The 20,952-nt window shown below is 40.7% G+C and overlaps 1 protein-coding gene across 2 annotated transcripts in view; it reads right to left on the reverse strand.

The window, feature by feature from the left end:
• Window positions 1-20,952, reverse strand: part of CFAP54 (cilia and flagella associated protein 54) — a 109,403-nt gene that overhangs the window by 32,225 nt on the left and 56,226 nt on the right. The window contains exons 33-44 of one of the 2 annotated variants that reach the window (XM_081878171.1): window positions 20,696-20,811; window positions 19,630-19,860; window positions 18,129-18,271; window positions 14,793-14,990; window positions 12,841-13,010; window positions 10,835-11,062; window positions 8,473-8,696; window positions 8,235-8,367; window positions 7,028-7,115; window positions 4,596-4,748; window positions 3,925-4,122; window positions 3,475-3,562 (exon numbers count right to left, since the gene is read on the reverse strand). In XM_081878171.1, coding sequence (XP_081734297.1) covers window positions 3,475-3,562; window positions 3,925-4,122; window positions 4,596-4,748; window positions 7,028-7,115; window positions 8,235-8,367; window positions 8,473-8,696; window positions 10,835-11,062; window positions 12,841-13,010; window positions 14,793-14,990; window positions 18,129-18,271; window positions 19,630-19,860; window positions 20,696-20,811 — 1,970 coding nt within the window. The remainder of the gene's footprint in view (window positions 1-3,474; window positions 3,563-3,924; window positions 4,123-4,595; window positions 4,749-7,027; window positions 7,116-8,234; window positions 8,368-8,472; window positions 8,697-10,834; window positions 11,063-12,840; window positions 13,011-14,792; window positions 14,991-18,128; window positions 18,272-19,629; window positions 19,861-20,695; window positions 20,812-20,952) is intronic. The other variant, XM_081878172.1, reaches the window with a different exon arrangement.

Here is a 20,952-nt window from a genome sequence, read left to right on the forward strand (position 1 = left end):
TGGAAAAGTACACTTCAAGCAGGTACAACTATACTCCCCCCCCCCCGCCACCCAATTTCCAATGAAAGATCAGTAGAGTGGGGTGCTAACCTTTCTAGGGTGGGAGTGCAAGTGCAAGAGGTTGTGGCAGGAGGACCTGCTGCAGGACCACCTGCCAAATGCCAAATCCAAAGCATCCTGGCGGTAGTGCCTGGTGAAGGTACTGGGTGCTGCCTGGCAGAGGGCGGGAAGGGGGAAAAAACAGCTACAGAGTGAAGGGAACCAGAGGGGAATGTGCCCATTGGGAAGGAGGACTATTACTAACGAGGAAAGGTTTAGAATAAATTCAGAGAGAAGTAACTGAAAGATGAGCAAGAGCGATAATGACTGGCTGCACTTCAACCAAAGGCAGGAGCAGAACTGGATGCATGCTGGCAATCCAGCCTCCCCAAAGGTTGCTGCCTGCCTTCTGGCCACTCTGCTGACCTTCCACTGGAAATGGGGAAATGTTAAAACTAAAACCAAATGCACATTAAGACCTAGGGACACTTTCCTTCAAAGCTAACTTTTGTGTTTTGTTTTGTTTTTCAGTTCATGCAACCACATTTTATTTAGTTATTGTAAAAAACAACAACCCTGTTTATCACAATTTCATTTAAAAATATCAAAGCTGGATGTCAAACTCAGCCAAGAGCATAAGGTCAAACAGATTCCTCACTGGCCTTGCAGACAACTTCGTTGTCCAGAAAGTGGGAGAAGCAACAAGAGGAACAGCCATTTTAGATCTGGTCCTAACCAATGTTGATGACCTGGTTAGTGGAGTAGAAGTGGAAGGATCATTAGGCGCGAGTGATCATGCTCTTCTGAAGTTTACTATACAGCGGAAAGGAGCAGCCAAGCATACTAGGACTAAATTTCTTGACTTTAAGAAAGCCGACTTCATAAAACTTAGGGAAGTGCTGGGTGAAATCCCATGGACTGTAATACTAAAAGGAAAGGGAGTTCATGATGGCTGGGAGTTTGTTAAGAGGGAGATAGTAAAAGCACAACTTCAGGCAATACCAATGAGATGGAAACATAGAAGGTGCCTAAAGAAGCCAGGGTGGCTATCTAAAGAACTTTTAACTGAGTTAAGATTAAAAAAGGATGTGTACAAAAAATGGAAAAGGGGGGAAACCACCAAAGAGGAATTCAAACAAATAGCCAGCACATGTAGACACAAAGTCAGAAAAGCTAAAGCACAGAATGAACTCAGGCTTGCTAGAGAGGTTAAAAACAACAAAAAAGGCTTTTATGGGTATGTTCGTAGCAAAAGGAAGAACAAAGAAACAGTGGGGTCACTCAGAGGAGAAGATGGTGAAATGCAAACAGGGGACACAGAAAGGGCTGAACTCCTCAATGCCTTCTTTGCCTCAGTCTTCTCCGATAAAGAAAACAATGCCCGACCTGAAGAATTTGGAGCAAATGATTCAGCAGAGGAAACACAGTCCAGAATAACTAAGGAGATAGAACAAGAATACTTGGCTAATTTAGATGTATTCAAGTCTCCAGGGCCAGATGAACTGTATCCAAGAGTATTAAAAGAACTGGCAGATGTGATCTCAGAACCACTGGCAGACATCTTTGAGAATTCCTGGAGAACAGGCGAAGTCCCGGCAGACTGGAGGAGGGCAAATGTTGTCCCTATTTTCAAAAAGGGGAAAAGAGAGGACCCAAATAATTACCGCCCAGTCAGTCTGACATCAATACCAGGGAAGATTATGGAGCAGATCATTAAGCAAACAGTCTGTGAGCACCTAGAAAGGAATACTGTGATCACCAATAGTCAGCATGGATTTCTGAAGAATAAGTCATGTCAGACTAACCTGATCTCGTTTTTTGACAGAATTACAAGCCTGGTAGATGAAGGGAACGCAGTGGATGTAGCCTACCTTGATTTCAGCAAGGCATTTGACAAGGTGCCCCATGATATTCTTGTAAAGAAGCTGGTAAAATGCGGACTTGACTATGCTACCACTCAGTGGATTTGTAACTGGCTGACTGACCGAACCCAAAGGGTGCTCATCAATGGTTCCTCTTCATCCTGGAGAAGAGTGACTAGTGGGGTGCCACAGGGTTCTGTCTTGGGCCCGGTCTTATTCAACACCTTTATCAACGACTTGGATGATGGACTCAAGGGCATCCTGATCAAATTTGCAGATGACACCAAACTGGGAGGGGTGGCTAACACCCCAGAGGACAGGATCACACTTCAAAACGACCTTGACAGATTAGAGAACTGGGCCAAAACAAACAAGATGAATTCTAACAGGGAGAAATGTAAAGTATTGCACTTGGGCAAAAAAAATGAGAGGCACAAATACAAGATGGGTGACACCTGGCTTGAGAGCAGTACATGTGAAAAGGATCTAGGAGCCTTGGTTGACCACAAACTTGACATGAGCCAACAGTGTGACGCGGCAGCTAAAAAAGCCAATGCAATTCTGGGCTGCATCAATAGGAGTATTGCATCTAGATCAAGGGAAGTAATAGTGCCACTGTATTCTGCTCTGGTCAGACCTCACCTGGAGTACTGTGTCCAGTTCTGGGCACCACAGTTCAAGAAGGACACTGACAAACTGGAAAGTGTCCAGAGGAGGGCAACCAAAATGGTCAAAGGCCTGGAAACGATGCCTTATGAGGAACGGCTAAGGGAGCTGGGCATGTTTAGCCTGGAGAAGAGGAGGTTAAGGGGTGATATGATAGCCATGTTCAAATATATAAAAGGATGTCACATAGAGGAGGGAGAAAGGTTGTTTTCTGCTGCTCCAGAGAAGCGGACACAGAGCAATGGCTCCAAACTACAAGAAAGAAGATTCCACCTAAACATTAGGAAGAACTTCCTGACAGTAAGAGCTGTTCGACAGTGGAATTTGCTGCCAAGGAGTGTGGTGGAGTCTCCTTCTTTGGAGGTCTTTAAGCAGAGGCTTGACAACCATATGTCAGGAGTGCTCTGAGGGTGTTTCCTGCTTGGCAGGGGGTTGGACTCGATGGCCCTTGTGGTCTCTTCCAACTCTATGATTCTATGATCTATGTTGATAGCAATTGAAATCATATAAAAAACAACCTATCACTAGCCTGACTTATTATGTAAAATGTTTTTCTTATTTTCCTCTGAAATACCCACTTGATTCAAGCAACCACATGTGCAGTTGCAGGTTGGGATTGAAGTACCTGCTCCAAGTGCTTCCTATCAGAAGATGGAAAGAACGGCTGTAAAGCCCTTCACCACTCTTAACAAGGGATTCCCACAAAATTTATGGTGCAAACGCAAGCAAAGCATATGTCAGTAACACTGGCACACGCTTAAACATACAACCTTGTCTCAATCAAAACAATAGTATTTGCAGGCCCCTAGACTTCAGTTAGCAGCCTTTAGCTATGCTTTAGCTAATTATGCATTAAAACTGAAAATTTAAGGACAGTTTCATTTTATATCTGTTGCAGTATAGATACCTTTTGTTTCCTGTATAAAAGTGAATATTTCCGAGTTCACTGAAAGCCTGCACCATGAGGTCTTGCTGATTATTTTTTTGAAGAGCCTCTGTTTTTCATTGGTTGAAGGAGAATTTTAAAAAATAAAAATATTAATACACACTTAATATATTTATGTAAATCAACTTATATGAATTAGAAAATAAATCATTATCCTAAATAATATTATTCATTTATTTCATTTATGAATCCCCATAAAAATCCCGAAGCCATTTAACAATAAATCAGGGGATGGGGAGCTAACTCAGGATCTCAGCCAAAGATCTTTTCTACAGTAGAAAAAAACATATGGGTACAGAAGAAACTTTCATGGGATAGACTATATACCACCGAAATTTGTGGACACATACTTGTAAGCATATATCTGTACATATATATTTGTAAGGGAGGCAAAACAAATTATAATCTTACCAAGAGTTTGCTCATATGAAGAGATGACTACTGACAGTTTTGACCGGGGAATGGAGTTGCCTTGAACCAAACTAATGCTAGTAAAATTTTCATTAGAAAAATCAGGTGGTTCTGGCTGATATGTGAACTCAGCCCCCATCATAAATTCCACTTTTCCATGTGAAGATGCCTTCCATCTGGTGTCTACTCTTCCACACTCTAGATTAGAAAAGTGATCAATATACTGAATATACTCTATCCAAAAGATTTTGATTCTGGTGGCAATTAATTGTAGGAAAAGATTAATTTCAAAGGTAATTCCAGGAAAAAAATGCTTATTTACACTTTCTAGCCAACACAAAGATTGGCTGCAAAAAATATGAATCTGTATAAATAAATAAATATGAATTTGTATAAATTCTACAAACACAGAATTAAAATTAATTTGCCAAAGATATTCACATTTAAGGCTGGTGCAGATGTAAGAGAACAATGGTCCTCAACTAAGATAACCATGTAGTGGTTATACCTGTATCACCAAACTCATAACTTCTTGTATGCATATAAAAAGCATCTACATTGATAATTATCTTCTGTTTCACACTAATTTTTCCAGTATTTGATTTCTTAAAGTAGATCAATTTTACACACAATCTTGTTGTTAACCAACAGATGTTATAGCAATTACTCACCTTGTGTGTGAGCAAGAAATAATGCAAGCAATTTCCTGCTATATTTAATAGATCTACTGTGATATTTTGCTTTTTCCAGGCTTTCACTGAAACACTGCAGTGCATCTGACACATCCAGAGGAACAGAAACCAGTGCTCTTCCTTGATCCGCATCTTAATTGAAGCAATAAATATATTAAAACCTAAATATGGATCTTTCCTTTCTTATACAGCAAAGGTTTTAAATGATTCAATGATTTTGTTTCACATTTGACAACATCGGTCTGAAACAGACAACAAACACAATTTGCTTTAACACTGGTGAAAGGGTACAACTTACCATATTTTTTGCTCTATAAGACTCACTTTTTCCCTCCTAAAAAGTAAGGGGAAATGTGTGTGCGTCTTACGCAGCAAATGCAGGCTGCGCAGCTATCCCAGAAGCCAGAACAGCAAGAGGGTTTGCTGCTTTCACTGCACAGCGATCCCTCTTGCTGTTCTGGCTTCTGAGATTCAGAATATTTTTTTTCTTGTTTTCCTCCTCCAAAAACTAGGTGCGTCTTGTGGTCTGGTGCGTCTTATAGAGCGAAAAATACGTGTATTTCCTCGAATCAGAAGAGAGGTATGTCAGGCCTTGGCCCAACTCCAAGACAGGCCACAGCTGAAGAGTCTTATTCGAGTACAGGCAGGCCAAAGACCAAAGGTGTCATGCTGACATGATTGAAGGCTAAAATTTGTAGATCAAGCATAAAATAGGGACAAGGAGTTTGTGACACAGTTTGCATATAGCGCTATGCCCAACCATAGCTTGGTGTGAATGAGGTTCTGAAATAAATGATCATAGCTGCAGCACTCCTCTCCCAGTCCTGCTGATGCTACACATACGAGGCTCAGCCATGGTTTGTCTTAGCTTAATGGCTAAACCCAATTTAATGGTATGTCTTTCTCAGACAAATTTCAAGCAGTTAACCCTAGAACAATCCTTGGTTCCAGCTGATGGTTTGTCTGGAGTGAGGAAAACCACAAGCCTGGGTTTGGACATAACACCAAGCCAAGCCACGGCTTAGTCATGGGTAGCATGGCAGCAAAAGGACCAGGAAAGGAGCAAAGTGACTGCCATAGTTTAACTTAGTAATGATGTGAATGGGCACTGTGTGGTTATTCAATGCAATGAGTTGTACAGATTGAGGACCTAAGTCTGGATCAACATTTGCGTGTCAAGACCCTGAGGCCTCCCCTTTATGTTGAATAATAACACGTGGAGACCATATTTTAGGTTAATGGGCAAAATTTAGGCCACAACTTTACTGGTTACAGAATGTGAGCGGTATTGGCTTAGGCATTGGAACTGAACTGACTATATCTGACTCCTGCCTGCCTGCAGGAAGTCTCACAAGGCTTAACCACCAGTAGGGGGAGCTTGTTGATGCACATCAACTGGAAGCTCCCCCTAGAGTCACCGGAAGGTCGTGCCATGGCCCTAGCCGGCCCTAGGTCGGGCTTCGGACAGGAACCACGACCACCAGATTCCTTTAACAGAATACCCTTTAGTATGGAGGGGCAGGTGATGGCCACACCTCCCCTCCCCCAAACAAGGTTTTACCAATACCTAACCGCCACTCAAGCCAGAACAAGAGGGAGATCCCCTTGCCGTGCTGCGGTTTAAAAGGGGTAAGCCACGCCACGCCCCCAGTCAACTGGATTGGCTGGCCAGGGGCCATAACACGGGGTTGACCAACCCCCGCTGCGTATGAAGGCCATGTGATCCGACCACAACACCATCCCACTTGGAAGTGGAACTGCTTTACAGAACACCAAGACCCCTTTTGGTCCTCAGATCAGAATGAGTGACTATAGAACAGTATCCTTCCTAGGTATTAAATGGGTGGCACTACAGTACAAAAAAGATCCAGCTAGTAACCCCACTGGCCAACCAGCTGTCCCAGAAGTTTAGCAAGGGAGGAGCCAGGGCTTCTTGCCTGAATCCCCAGTTTAGGTCCCTTGGCATCTATCAAGACCAATCCCAGCTCCGCCATATTAATAGCAACTTGTGCCTCTACACCACTTGTTTTCCTCCTCATCAGCAAAATAAAACCATATCATTCAAAAAGTTAACTAGGGTGAGGTGAAGGGCTCCTTTTAAATTGGATCAGCAAGAGCTGCAGCAAAATACACAAATTCTAATTCAGAAGGGAAAAGAACAGAAGTAGACTCATCTGCCTCTTCAATGAAAGGTCCCTGCAGCTCCATCAAAAAATCAAGATCCAGTATCACAGGAAAACAGAACAGAATATGGTAAATATCCTCTTTCTCAGAGAAATGGCTGGCTGCATGTGACTGAGGCATGGCCTATTTAGACATAGTATAAAAATATTGCCATAGTACTCCAAAAGGACATGAACAGAAAACCTTCTGAAGATAAAAAGGACTTATATATCAGTATGTGCTCTGACCTTTACTATCAAATCCATCCTCATCAGTTGTTTCATTACATTTGGCAGCAGCATGCAGCTTTATCGCAACAAAGTCTCTACAGCGCACCTAAGAGAAAAATGTTTTCCACACTGTAACATCTATTGGCAATGTTTTCGAAATAATGTGACTAAACTCAGATGTTTATGTCAATATTTGGTTACCAAAAACTTGATTTCTGAAAATCCTTGCGGAGAAATAATTTAGATGTGCAAACAATCAAAACTAATGTTCACCATCTTTAACTGATATGCTTCAAAATGAGGGTCTGTGCACTAGTACCCATTATGGTGCCCTTGAAATGGTGTTAGCTCTCCCATCAACATGGACCGTGATGGCTTAGGCTAATGGGAATTGTTGTCCAAAAGCATCTAGAGGTCACCAGGTTGGATACTATTGCTACAGAGCAATGTAAGAATATTACCCAGGCCTTTGGCTAACGAAATAATCTATTACCTTTTAAACTGTGTGTGTTGGGGAGGAGTAGTTTTTGTGTTTTGCTATGTTATGCATTTTTGTGTTTTTATATTGTAAACTAAGGGACGCAGGTGGCGCTGGGGTTAAACCACAGAGCCTAGGACTTGCCGATCAGCAGGTCTGCAGTTCAAATGCCCGCGACGGGGTGAGCTCCTGTTGCTCGGTCCCTGCTCCTGGCAACCTAGCAGTTCGAAAGCACATCAAAGTGCAAGTAGATAAATAGGTACCCCTCCAGCGGGAAGGTAAACGGCGTTTCCGTGCACTGCTCTGGTTCCCCAGAAGCGGCTTAGTCATGCCGACCACATGACCTGGAAGCTGTACGCCGGCTCCCTCGGCCAATAAAGCGAGATAAGCACCGCAACCCCAGAGTCGTCCGCGACTGGACCTAATGGTCAGGGGTCCCTTTACCTTTTATATTGTAAACAACCCTGTGGTCCTCAGATGAAGGGCAGTATAGAAATTTATTTGCTACCTATCCTCCACCATAAAGTTACATATCTTTGCCCTGGTCTTCCACACCTGAGATGTATATATTGGGGACCCATCGTATTTTTGGTGACGGTGTTTTTTGTTTTTTAATGTTGTATTTTAAATTGTTGCAGACCCCCGCTCCCTCCTGGAACTTTAAAATGAAGGGGCATGTGGAAATGTTGTCTGCCTCCAAGTTATTCACATGTAGGATTCAAAGTAAGCACATCTAAAACATTTCACCTTGCGTCCAGTATCAGTAACAAGATATTTGAATTTAGGGTGTGAGCTAGTAGAGTCACGGGCTTGTGCTCTTTCCTGCAGTTGTCTCTGAGCATATACCACCAGCGGAATCAATTGCTCTGTATATCTCTCACTAGAAAAATCAGATAGATTTCAAAATTAAAAACTGCTAACATTTTTTTTCTTAAAAAAACACACAACATTTTTCCCTTCAAAAAGAGCACATTATGTTACTTACTGTGTAATTGTGTTGAACTGCATGGCTATGTATACTAGTGATTCCCACTTCTTCAAAAAAAATAGAAGCTCAATAGTTCGCAGAACCAAATTACGTACTCCTTGCAAATCAACAATACAGATATCATCAAATGGATATTCAAATGAAAAGTTAGAACCGCCTTCATCTTGAGCTATGCCGCCTACACAACTTGGAACACAGAAATCACCTTCAGCTTCAACAATCTATAAATTCAAAACAGAGAGTAGTAAAGCAAGGATTCCAAATAGCTTTTATCAAGTCCCAGTTTCAGATATTCAGGCCACACACTTCTTGTGCTGGGTTCTTTTGTGGTTCATAAATGTTCTGCAAATGAGCCAGGCTTTTCTTATCCTCAAAAATCTATTCAACTAACCTTTCTGGATATGGAACATCAGAGGTGGTCAATGCGGTATCCTTCAGATGTTCTTGGGCTGCAAGTCCCATCAGCCCTAGCCAGTGTTGCCAGCAGTCAGGGATGGGACTTGTAGCCCAACAACATCTGGAGGGCACAACAGTGAATACTCCTGTGTTCGATTCCCCTGTGCTTCACAGTTGCACCATTTGTTTGTTTCTTCGTTTTGTTTATAGCCACCCCTCCTCCAAAAAGCAATCTGGGCAGCAAAATACAAGAGATAAAACATTTTAAAAAACTTGTATTTTGATGTAGAGAAGTATATATCCTTTAGAACATCCAATTTTCTTACTAAGGCTCTACAAATTCGTGTAACAAAATGTAAAGGAAGTATGGGAAATGATTTATCCCCTAAAAAGGTTGGGGAGTAGAAATGTAAACCACTATTAGTAGCAGCATTGTTGTTGTTGTTGTTTTTATGTGTGTAATGGCTGTTTGCTAAAACTGAACTGAATCTTAATAACAATTCCAATGCAGCTGTAAGACTGGGAAAGACCTCAACTCAACGGTCTTGTTTAGGGAGGAAGTCTTCAGTAGATGCCAAAAAGCACAACACAGACACCACCAAACTGATATTCAAGGAAATTCTGAAGGGTAGTTGACACAACACTAATGGCCTGATTTCTACATTGTGCAGAACTGACCTCCTGATAAGATGTGTGCAGAAGGTCCTCACCTGCAGAGAGCAGCAATCAATTTGTTATATAAGGGGTGAGATGATCTTTCAGGTTTTACACTTACACAAGTACACACACCATTTATTACGGTGGACGATGAAGTCTTTGGATTTGGATTGGGCTATTCCTCTCCCACCTAATAAATCTACTATTCAGGTAAGACCTATCCTTCTTTTTAATACCCCAAACAACATTATTTCCAATTCATCGTAATACAACACTCAGAAATTTTATATCATTTTAGAAAACAGAAGTTGAAAAATACCAATGTGTGATTTGAATTATGTGCTTGTTCTTGTTTTTATTTTGTATTTTTGTTTTGTGAATTGCCCTGGCATCTGCGGATGAAGGGTGGTATACAAATAATAATAATAATAATAATAATAATAATAATAATAATAATAATAACAACAACAACAACAACAACAACAACAACAACAAAAAATATGTGATGACCACAATTTGAATGTTTGATTAAAGCAAGTAAGTCTAACCCACAGTCCAAGCCACAGGAAGTGACCCATCAACCCCTTTAGCTCTATCTTCCAATCTGATTGGACGATAAAGCATTTTCCTTGCTCTTTAGAGAGTGATCTGTCTGCTCTTTAAAGATAAAGAAGAAGCAGAAATATATTTTATCTGCAATTCTGGTGCTAAGTGCCACAGTGCTAAGATCGGAAATAAAGTCCTTAGCCTGCTCTTTAAAAGGCAGCATTTCTATCTCTAGAATAAATAGAATGACCTCTGCAGCATTTTCAGCCACGCCCACCCCAGCGCTGGAATGAGAGTGCTGAAAATGGTGTGTGTGTGTGTGTGTGTGTGTGTGTGTGTCTTTATGCATGAGTGTATTACGAGTAGTGATTTCATGTCTGGTGAGTTTGTGCAATGTACATATGTGTATACTGCTTGTATGGTGAATGTGCAAATGTGGCAAGTATGAGTGAGTGGTCTTTATGTATGTATGTATGTATGTATGTATGTGCAATATGTGTATGCACACATATAAGCCAACCACATCAACCACCGGGATGCAGACCTCAAAGGGGTGGCTATCCATCAATGTGGCCCCCCAAAAAAGATTAGCTAGTCCTGTTTAATGTTTGTGTTTTTAGAAGACATATTGTAATATAAATTGTACACTGGATAGTAGCTGAAAGGTTTAAATAAGCCAAGAACAAAGAAGAAATTCCTTTAGTAAAAATACATTTTTTTGCTGCTTGTAAATCAGACAACATCAATAAAATATATTTACCTTAACAGAATCAGTAGCCTGCAGATCAACCACCATATCAAGCAACATATCTGATGCCATGTAATATGGCAACCAAATGGTGTCATGAAACAACTCCTTGGTAATAGGAAATGGTGCATGAAAAGATTGTGAATGTCTAATAATTGACTGTGCTTCCTGAGTATAGGTCCAAAGGTCTCGGCACACGTTCTGAAGCAACGTCCAGTGGCCACCACGGTAGGCTAAAACCTGGATGGTAAAGTGTCAGATACAAGTCTGATGAGTGGAGCTTGGAGATTTCTCAGTGGTGTCAGCATTAAAACACAAACCATTTTCTTAAAACCGAGCCCCCAAAAATGGAGGGGGGTCCTTATACATTGGGGTATCTTATAGACGGAAAAATACGGTGACTACTTCTTCATCCTTACTTTTCAATAGAAAAAAAAGGAGACAAACTTCCCTCTATAGCATGCAGACTACCCCACTGAATTCTCAGGCAGCTGAGAACACAAAAATATCCAATTCATACACAGGAAAATAACTGAGAGGAGGGAAGTTGGCTATTGCTGGAAGGAAATGACAGAAAATAAAAGGAAATAAATAGAGAGAGCAAAGGGCTGCATGTTACCCTTCTATAGCAAAGCAGCCAGACAGTGATTAAAACTACAGCTTTCTGATCATCTTTGTCAGCCATTTCAAGATATATTCACAAAACCTATTCATATTTTACTGGTGTTTTTCCACTTGTACATTCCCTAGCTATAATTTCTAACATATTTCCATGCTGCTGATCTAATGCATGTGAAGTGGTGACATTCATTATGAATGCGGCTTCACTTTGTGCAACATAATCATTACAGAAATGAGGTTCTGAGCCTACATGGTATTAGGCTGTGCTCAGTAGAACAGCATGTGCTTAGGAGGCTGGACAAGTCCCTTCTAAGTAGAGGTTTGGGCTTTATAGCACTGTGTACTGTGCTCCCTGAGGGGGCCATTCAGAAAACACAGCACAATCCAATATAAGATTGCATTTACCATATTATTTATGGATGCATTCATTTAGTTAAAGCAAAAGGCAACAAAGTTCTACCTACTGCAAAATAATTCTGGTGTTGCCTTTTAAAAGGTTTTAGTAAATACAATAAGAGAAACCAAGAAAAGGAATTCTTCTGATTCTTATTTTAGAAAGTATGCATCAGGTACTATTTCCAGCTAGGAAAAAATTCCTGCTGGTCTGAAAGCTGGCATCTAGGCAACAGGCTACCCAGAAACTCATTATTGGCCTTCTACTTCCTCTAGCGTGAAAATGCTTAGGAGTGTTCTCTGTGTTTGCTAAAGGGCTTCTTGCTGTCTTTCTGACTTCTTCCAGAGATATGTGGGATATGTACAATGCTACAAGCCCCCCCCCAAATTAAAGATGGTGGCCACTAGCCACTAGGACTGCCACCCAGGACCACTGTTATTGTTTGCACATCATGGGAAAATGTTCATTATATGTCAAAATTGTGTTTCCCCTGCTGGAATATGAAAAGGAGGTTTGGGTATTCATGGCTGTTTTCACCAAAGTATTTAAGGAAGGATCAAATGATTTTTGAAGTTATAGTGGGACTCCCTCACTGTTTCAGCAATAAGATGGGGGGAAATGTGTGCAAAGGTTTATGTGTCTCCTCCATGAATTGTTAGGAAAAGAAAAGAGGCAAAATATAAATTAGAGCTAAAAAGACTTCTCAGTCATCTGTTGGAGGATTCTTGTCCTAACTGACACAAGGAGTGGGTTAAGAAGCAAAGAGGTGACAAAAGTGAGTGAATGACAGATGGGCTGCTGCCAAGCTTTCTCAGACTCCTGCTTTAAAGGGTTAGGAAGACCTAGATGATCTGAGCCCTTTCTGCTAGACTACCCTACTGAGATCTGGAATAGAAGAGGAAGTTAATAGAAGTACAAGAAACAAATGTTTGTCTCACCTATTGAAACTGGTAGAGACATTTTAATACAATAACATAAACACATTAATTCAAGAAGACATTACCGCCGCTCTTCTAAAATGTAGGAAGATTTTAACAAAATGCTCCAGCAAAGATGAATAAGATTGCGCTTTTTCACGTTCTTTTACGGTAACATATCCCTGAGGTAGTCCCTGAGGTCGCGGGGTGTCTTTTTCATCTGGCTTAATGTTGTGATCAGAAAAATATAATGGATCTAAAAACAAACAACATTTGAGTTAAATTGAGGACACATTTTCAAAGACATCAGAATGAGTAATAATAGTTTCCAGATCTGTTAATAAGATGGGCTGCAGGAACTCAACGGTCTTTTGCCAGTACCTTAACCCTTAAGTAGGCCCCAATCCCTACTCCTGAGAAGACCATGTTTAGACAATGCCTGGAGGCTCCCCACCTGTGTTAAAAGAAGCACAATGGGGTCCTCTTATCTGTATGCCTGATGGGACGGAAGGAGAACAGCTACAGGGCCTGAACCTTAATGAAAAATGGGGAAACATGGAGCCTCCTTCTTCCACAGGAAAGACATAGGAGCTCTGGACCCAAGTCTGTGGAGACCAACAGCCCATAAACCAGTCACCCCAAAAGAGGAGGCCTACATAAGAACTGTACCTACTGTTGAGAGAAACCTGGGACATGGTGGAAACTGGCTTGCAAAGCCATTGGTTCATCTAGGTCAGTGCTGTTTAGTGACTGGCAGCAGCTCTCCAGCACTCTGGGTAGGAATCTCTCCCAGCCCTGCCTGGAGATACCAAATACTGAACCTGAGACCTTCTGCATCTAAAGCAGATGCTCTTCCACTGAGCTACAGACCTCTCTCTATTTACATACTGTGAGAAGTAATCTTTCTTCTCCATAGTTATATTGACTGGTTAATACTGAAGGAACAGTTGCAGTTTTATTGTAAATATACAAGAAAGAAACATGCTCGAGAACCTTCTGGAATGTATATAAATAAACACTACAAAGGATTTGATTTTAATCAGCACATCTATAATTCAATGAATCACACAAGTTTGGAATGAGTAGACTCTATCATGACCTTGGATCAGGACTCATTGGGGGCTGAGACCTCAGGCAAGTGGAACGCTGTGAAGAGACAGATTCACTTCCCGGTCCATGCTGTGTGGGCCTGCAGGCACCAGAGACCACATCCCTTCATCTGAGAAGACATCTCTGCTGCCAGACATAGATGGCTAAACCAGACATTCCTTGGGAGGAAAGATCCCCACAACTAGAAATACCATTACCCCAAAAGGAGCTAGCAGCTACAGAAAGCGACATCAGCCCTCAGCTTGGACATCTGGCCTCAACTGTAAAAGGTCTGCCTCATGCCTTCTCTGGTCTGCCATGATCATGACAGACTCTTTATCTTTCTGAGATCATATCTGCCCCCCTCCAAGCTGAGTGTTAAATGTTGTGGGGCTCAGAATGACAGCACTGAGGGCCAGGTGTCAGTTCCTCTGATGAGGCCATCTGGTAAGAGAAAGGAACTGAAGGTGTATCAGAACAGTTAGCAGAACCCTCTAGATGACTATGGAAAAACTGCCATTTTCCCCTTTCTCCTACATAGCATTCTGGTCCATTGATGCTCTTTATTTAGTCTTGTCCACCATATCACCAAGGAAAGCAAGTTGATGGCTTTTTTTACTATTTTTTTTATAACATGTGCTGACATCCTTGTATGCTCTTCAGCTTGTCCTGTTCCGCAATGCCTTATATATGCTCCTTTATGCATTGACAACTTCTATTTTTGAATCCTCATCTATCCAAAGACTTGGCAATCACCTGATCTCATCCTCATCTGATGCCTGAGACTTAAGCTTAGAACCTGACACAGAAATGGAGCACCTGACAATATAGTGATGGAACTTCTGCAAAAGTAGTAGGTTAGTGAAGTATTTGTTGGGAAATCCTTATGCCTCAGATCACGGAACCGCTCAACATCTGTTAGACATTTGACCAATATGTAGTAACCCACCTGAATCTGAGGCAGAAGATGACAGCTGGGAAAGATCAGTGGGATCCGTTGTGGCATCAGTTTCAGGGGTGAGACAATTACTGTGGTCAAGTAGGCTTGAGCTGGAAACAGCATCTGAAGAAGCACTTTGTAAAGTGGGGTCAGAAGCAGGCATGGAAGGACCAGAATCGAAGACAGGGGAGGTGGAATCAAGTGTGTCTGAGCAAAGAAGAGCAAGGAAGTCTTCACTTGCTATGAGCTGTTGGCTGCAGAATATTCAGGGCTGGTATTTTCGAGATTCCAGAATTGTGTAAGTACCCCTAGCTTATCAAAAGGCCACACTAGAAGTCCATCTGAAAAACCAGTGACAGGTCCTACCATATTTCACAGCTGCACTGGTGGCTGAATGCACTGTTCTTGCACTGAATGACTGGGCTTCTGATTCCCTAGCTTACGCCTGACAAGTGATACAAGAGGAAGACAGGGCTGCATCTGCTGCTGTGGACGTCAACAGATGTGGAAAGGCTATTCGGGCCTATGAAATGCAACAAGAAGACACTGGAATTGTGTTTTCCTTTTGCCATTACACCAGGCAGCCCTGGAAACCCTCATAAAAGAAAGGCAGGACTGGAGCAGCAAACAGTGAAACCGAGAAAGCTCACTTAAACTAAAGATGGTATTGATAGGCTTGTTTAAAAGCCATCAATTGTCAGGATGAATAATTGTGTTCTGATCTAAACCCTATTCCTTTCAGAGAAAGATTTTGAAGAGGTTGAGTTATTTTAAACATATGATCATAACTGACTACATAACTACGTGCTCATGCACACAGACACAAGCAATAAACAAACAGATCAATACTAGATCAATTCTCTGGAGTCAATTGCAGTGTTTTTCATTCTGTATTTTATGGCTGTTCTGAAGAATTCATCAGCCATTTTGTCAAGTTAGCCACAAGGAGTATTCTGACTCTTGCTAAGCCTCCAAATCAATCAGTCTCCAAATAGCAGATAAACTGATGCTTGCAGTCCATTAGGTTCCATTTTCCACCACCAACCCAGTTTGATAACAAAATGCACTGAATCACCAAATCAAAAGTTAGCAAAATAATATGGAGAGACACCCTTTTATTTTGTTTGCTTCTGTCTTCACATTACTCCTAAACTGGACAAAAATGGAAGTGTTGTTCTCAACAGTGTGAACTAGAAATACAAAAAGAATAACCACATATGAACATGCAACGGAATAAGAAAGATATAAGGATTACATGAATAACAGACTAAACAAGGTGAAGATTTGTGCTTTCCAATTTTGTTCTATTAAGCACACTTAAGATTTCCTCTGGCGGTACTGTCTTCAAGCTTGGAGCACTGCAGTTCAGGAAGCAACTAACAGGAGGAAATGGGCACATTTTGGCTGGAGTGGGAATCAAGTGAGAGAGAGAATGGTAAGCATGCAGACCGTTTTCAAATATTTATAAGAATGTCAGAAAGAAGAGGAAAATTTGCTCACCAGTCCCTAAGGGTAGACAATGTGATTAAAATGACATGTCTTAAGACCAGTTATTGAGAAAAATCTAAACCTAAACAGCAAAGGAACAAGCTCCTTAAAGAGGCTGTACAAACCCTTCTTTGTATGCATTGTTTTTTAGGATTGCTTTAGATTAGGAATTGAGTATGACCTACTGGGTCCATTTCCACTCTGATTAAATACCTATGTCATAAAAGGACTGTCCCATGGTCCATCGGTATCTCTAGACCATGTCTGGGACAGGCAGGCAGAATCAGACAGACAGGTAGAATTAAGATAGAAACTTGGGACAGATGGGCTGGATAGAACTTCAGTAAGAATTGCAAGGCAGGCAATCAAAACAGGATCAATAACTTAAATCCTAGAAGAAGAAGCAATAGCACTGAAGTCAAGAAAGCAGACGTTATTAGAAACACCAGGCATATTTGGAGCAAGAGTCCCAAGAACAGATATAGAACTAATAGTGGTATGTGATACACCTCAAACTACAGGGCATCAGAACAGAGTGGATGAAGGCTTAGAGGAGGAGGTCAGGGGTGCACAATATAAAGTACTGGCTAAGACAGACAAAAGAGACACAGGGGAAGGAATACATGTGGAGCTCATGCAAAACTAACTGTGCCAATTGGTCAGCAGCAAGATAAAATGTCTGTGAATTTTGAAAAGCCAGGACTTGGGTGCACAACAATGCAGAAGATATTTCACCATGCAATCAAACTAAGCCCGCCCACCATCAGCATCTGCATTCACTTCAGTAACACTAAGTACTAATAATGCATTAGTTTTGCCACCGGCTCAATGCTTGCAATCAAGAGAATCAACAGCTAACCCCAATAATAGTGGCTGTTGGCATAACCCGAAATAAATTTCTCCTGGAGAATATTTCATCAGAAAGGTAGCTACTGCCATCTGTCACCCACAGGCAGAAAATGCAGAGTTCAGGAAGCAGGTTGCCTCACTTTATGCAGAGACCACAGTCCATTTTGTCTCAAAAGATTGCTCCAACAAGAGAATGGTGACAGACAAATAAAAATAAGAATATAAGAAAGTGCAAAATAGTGCAAAAAGGCAAAAATACACAAGAACTACTTCTCTGACACATAAAAGGAACTGAACAATTTTGACAATTTGAAAAGCTAAGAACAAATAACACTGCAAGAAAAAAGAACATTGCAATAAAATAAATAAAAATCAGAAAGCCAATCTATCCACATAAAAGAGGATGGCCTCTGATCTTAGGAGAAATTTCTTACACATAAAGCAAACAGCCCCTTCTTCCTGAAAGATAGTCTATCAGATGGGAATATAGGAAACTAACAACCCTTGACACACAGAAAGCCAAACCTGCCAATAAGAAGAAGAGAAGGAAGAAGACCAAAAGCAGACAGAAAAAATATGTTCAAAATCACTCAGAAACTCACTAAGGATAACAACAAGCAGGAAAGAACAGGGAAGCACAAAATAGTTCAAAAAGTGAGACTAATAACGAGGGAGGAGAAATAGAACTGCCTAGAAGGGCGGCAGGAAATAGCGGGGGGAGAGTGTCTGCCTACAGCAAGGCAACCACCTCCCTCAAACACTGCATTTCCTGCCCCTGGGTGATAGATGACAGTATCTACCCATCTGCTGGACTACACTCTAGGGAGAAGGTTGTTTTAAACTCATTCTATAAGAAATACAAATTGAAAACAAATCCATTATGCAACCAAATAGTTACTGTTATATGTCCTAATTGTTTGGACAAGAACAGGAGAGAAGGTTGATGGATTTTAATATACAAGATTACAGTTATCTTGTTATTGCGTATTTTTAATTTAATTTAATTACCATTTTTTTTACGGATTTTTCCTGATATTGTTCTCTTAAAATACGGAAGTTGAAAAGTCTTCAGTTGCTCCTCTGTTGTTGCTGCCACCACTATAGTGCCTGAATTGATTAATGAGAATGCGTCTGGGTCTAGTTCATGATAACTGCAAAACAAAACATTTCATTATTTAAGAAGAGCAAGCAAGAGATATCAAATACATAAAAACTAACAATATTGAAACTTTATTATTTTGCAAATACTTTTGAAGTCTTCTTTTTATATTTACAGCACTATGCTGAATGTTTCAGTTAATTCCTGCTTTCATGTGACCTTTCCAACCCAGTGTGGATTTTCAGGTGAAGCCATGAGCCATGGGCCATCAGCCTTCTTGGTAGCCGCCCCTAGACTCTGCAACACCCTTCATTGAGAAACTAGACTGGCTCCCTATTTGTTGTCCTTCTACCAGACTTTCTTGTTCCAACAGGCTTTTGGGAACTGACAGCTGTGCTGTTTTTATTGTAATTGATTGTATGGTTTTAATACATTTTATATATGCATTGAGTTTTAATTCTATCAATTTTTAATGGTTTGTTAATTATTGGTTTTCCTATCTGTAAACCATCTTGAATCCCATAAGGGATAAAGATGGGGTATAAATATAATTATTATAACAACAACAACTAGAGGTGATACTAGTTATCTCTCAAGACAGGTTTTATTGATTTTACTCTTATTTTCTTATTCACCATGGGGACACCAAATCTGGGGAAAGGCAGGACAGGAATTGAATAACTAAAATAAAAAAATAAGAGTTTAAACTATAAATATAGCTGCAGGTTGGAACCAACGTGCAAAAGTTAAGAAATCAAAGCTCAAAGCTCAGTTTCTATTCCAGTTGATAAAATGGGGAAACGATCACTTCCATTATCCTCAGCTCCTTGGAAGTGGGGCAGACAAACACATAAACACTAAGACTCAGCTGGGGAAACAGCAAGAGCAAATCTTCAGTGGAATTATTTCAGAGTAACCCTGTCTGGCCATTCATATCAATGGATGAAGAGTTGCGAAAGTCATATCAAGCACTAGAACTTGGCACATGAAGAAGAAAGCACTGCCTAGTAAGTATGTTTGAAAAAGAATTCTGAAGCCTTGAAGTACATTTCTTTTGTTCCTTTCAGATCTTTTAAAGTTCATAGTAATACTAAGAAATGAGAAAGTAGGAGAGATGCATTACCAAAAAGTAATCAATAGGGAATAACTCCATTAATAGGCCAGTAACTTTTGTTTCTTCTAAGTCATGGTAACATACAAGGGAAAAGCAGCTCCCCATCAGCAGTGGTTTGCTAAGACACCACAAGAACAAGAGTTGCAAGATCAGTCTTCTGAACTGTACACTTCTTCCACTGAAGTATAACAGTTGTTTATGGAAAACACAGAATACAGCAGGACAGGAGGTAAAAAAGGCTGCTAGGGCATTGTTGGATTATGCCATTAAAAATCATCACATTTATCCATTTTTACCTGTTCAGATTTTTCAAAGAATCAACATCAATGGAATATAACTCTTCTATCCGTTTTTTAAACAAATTGAAGTGGGCAATTGCCAGGTAAATGTTCAGCTGAGATCGCCACGGCAACTCTTCAACATATACCCGCCGCCATCTCTTTCGTTTCAAGAAGACGTTAGAACGCAAATTCAGCTTTTGTGTCAGCACTTGCATAGCTACTCTTCGTGATTCTTCTTTTTCTCGCCTAAATAAAAACCATAGTAAGACTGATTTATATTACGGGGGGGGGGGGACCTATGTTGCCCAAAATAAACAATTCATAATAATTCCAACAGAATGGCTGTAAGAGGAAAGAAAAAAAATTCTGAAACTGTAAAAACAGCCACATCTTGTCCTTGTTTGCATGTAATGATAAGCCAAACCAAAACTTAGCACAAAAGAGCAAACATGGACTTTGAGAGTGATCACCGCCACCTCCTTCTTCTCTGGTTGTTCTCTGCTACTGCACTGAGCTAAGCCATGATGTGATTTAATGTGTCATCCAAACCTAGACTTTTTTTAGCTCTCTCCCGGCAAACCACAAGATGTAGCCACAACACACTAAAGCACAGCGCAGCAGCAGAATGACTGGGGAAGAAGCCCCCACACTTGCTTGTTCCTGCTAAGCCATGGTTTGGCTTGGTGTTACATGTGAACAAGACCTGATTCCAGAAATCTGGAGGGGAATTCAGTAGCTACACTGGTCTACACTGAAGTTGAAGTAACAAATTAGAAATTTATTAAACAAACAAACCAACAATGATAGGGTGGACGGGGGTGTTAGTGACCAAGTCCCCAGTTAGGGTGCAACAGGATCCATTTTGGATTTCTTGCCTAAATTCTAGTTCTTTCCTGATTTGGAGGGGAAATAGCTCAACTTAATCTGAGCCAGTCCAATTCAAGCCTAGTTAACATTAAAGAAAAATGTTTTCCAATGTCCATTTCTAATCTCTTTAATGTGTTAGGCCATATCCAGAAATAACAAACATACCCGAAATCCAGTTAAACCTTATTCAGAGCACATAAAACAGCTGAATTACCTTTGCCAGTCAGATGATTTGCCCACACCATGGTGTTTAGTGGGATATTTAGGTAGTTTTTTTTCCTTGGAAATCTTGGCTTTTGTTTTTTTCTTGGATGTTGGTGACCCCGACGTCTGAATGAAAATAGTAAGAGCTATCATTTCGGTGCATTATACCATGAACGTCTTTATCTAATGTCTGCTAGAATTTGTATCTAACATATGCTAGAATTAAGCAACAAAACATAGCAGAGTAAGCTGTCTTACGTCTCAATC

This window comes from Podarcis erhardii (assembly GCF_964252035.2).
Source record: "Podarcis erhardii genome assembly, chromosome: 10".
Lineage (NCBI taxonomy): Eukaryota > Metazoa > Chordata > Lepidosauria > Squamata > Lacertidae > Podarcis > Podarcis erhardii.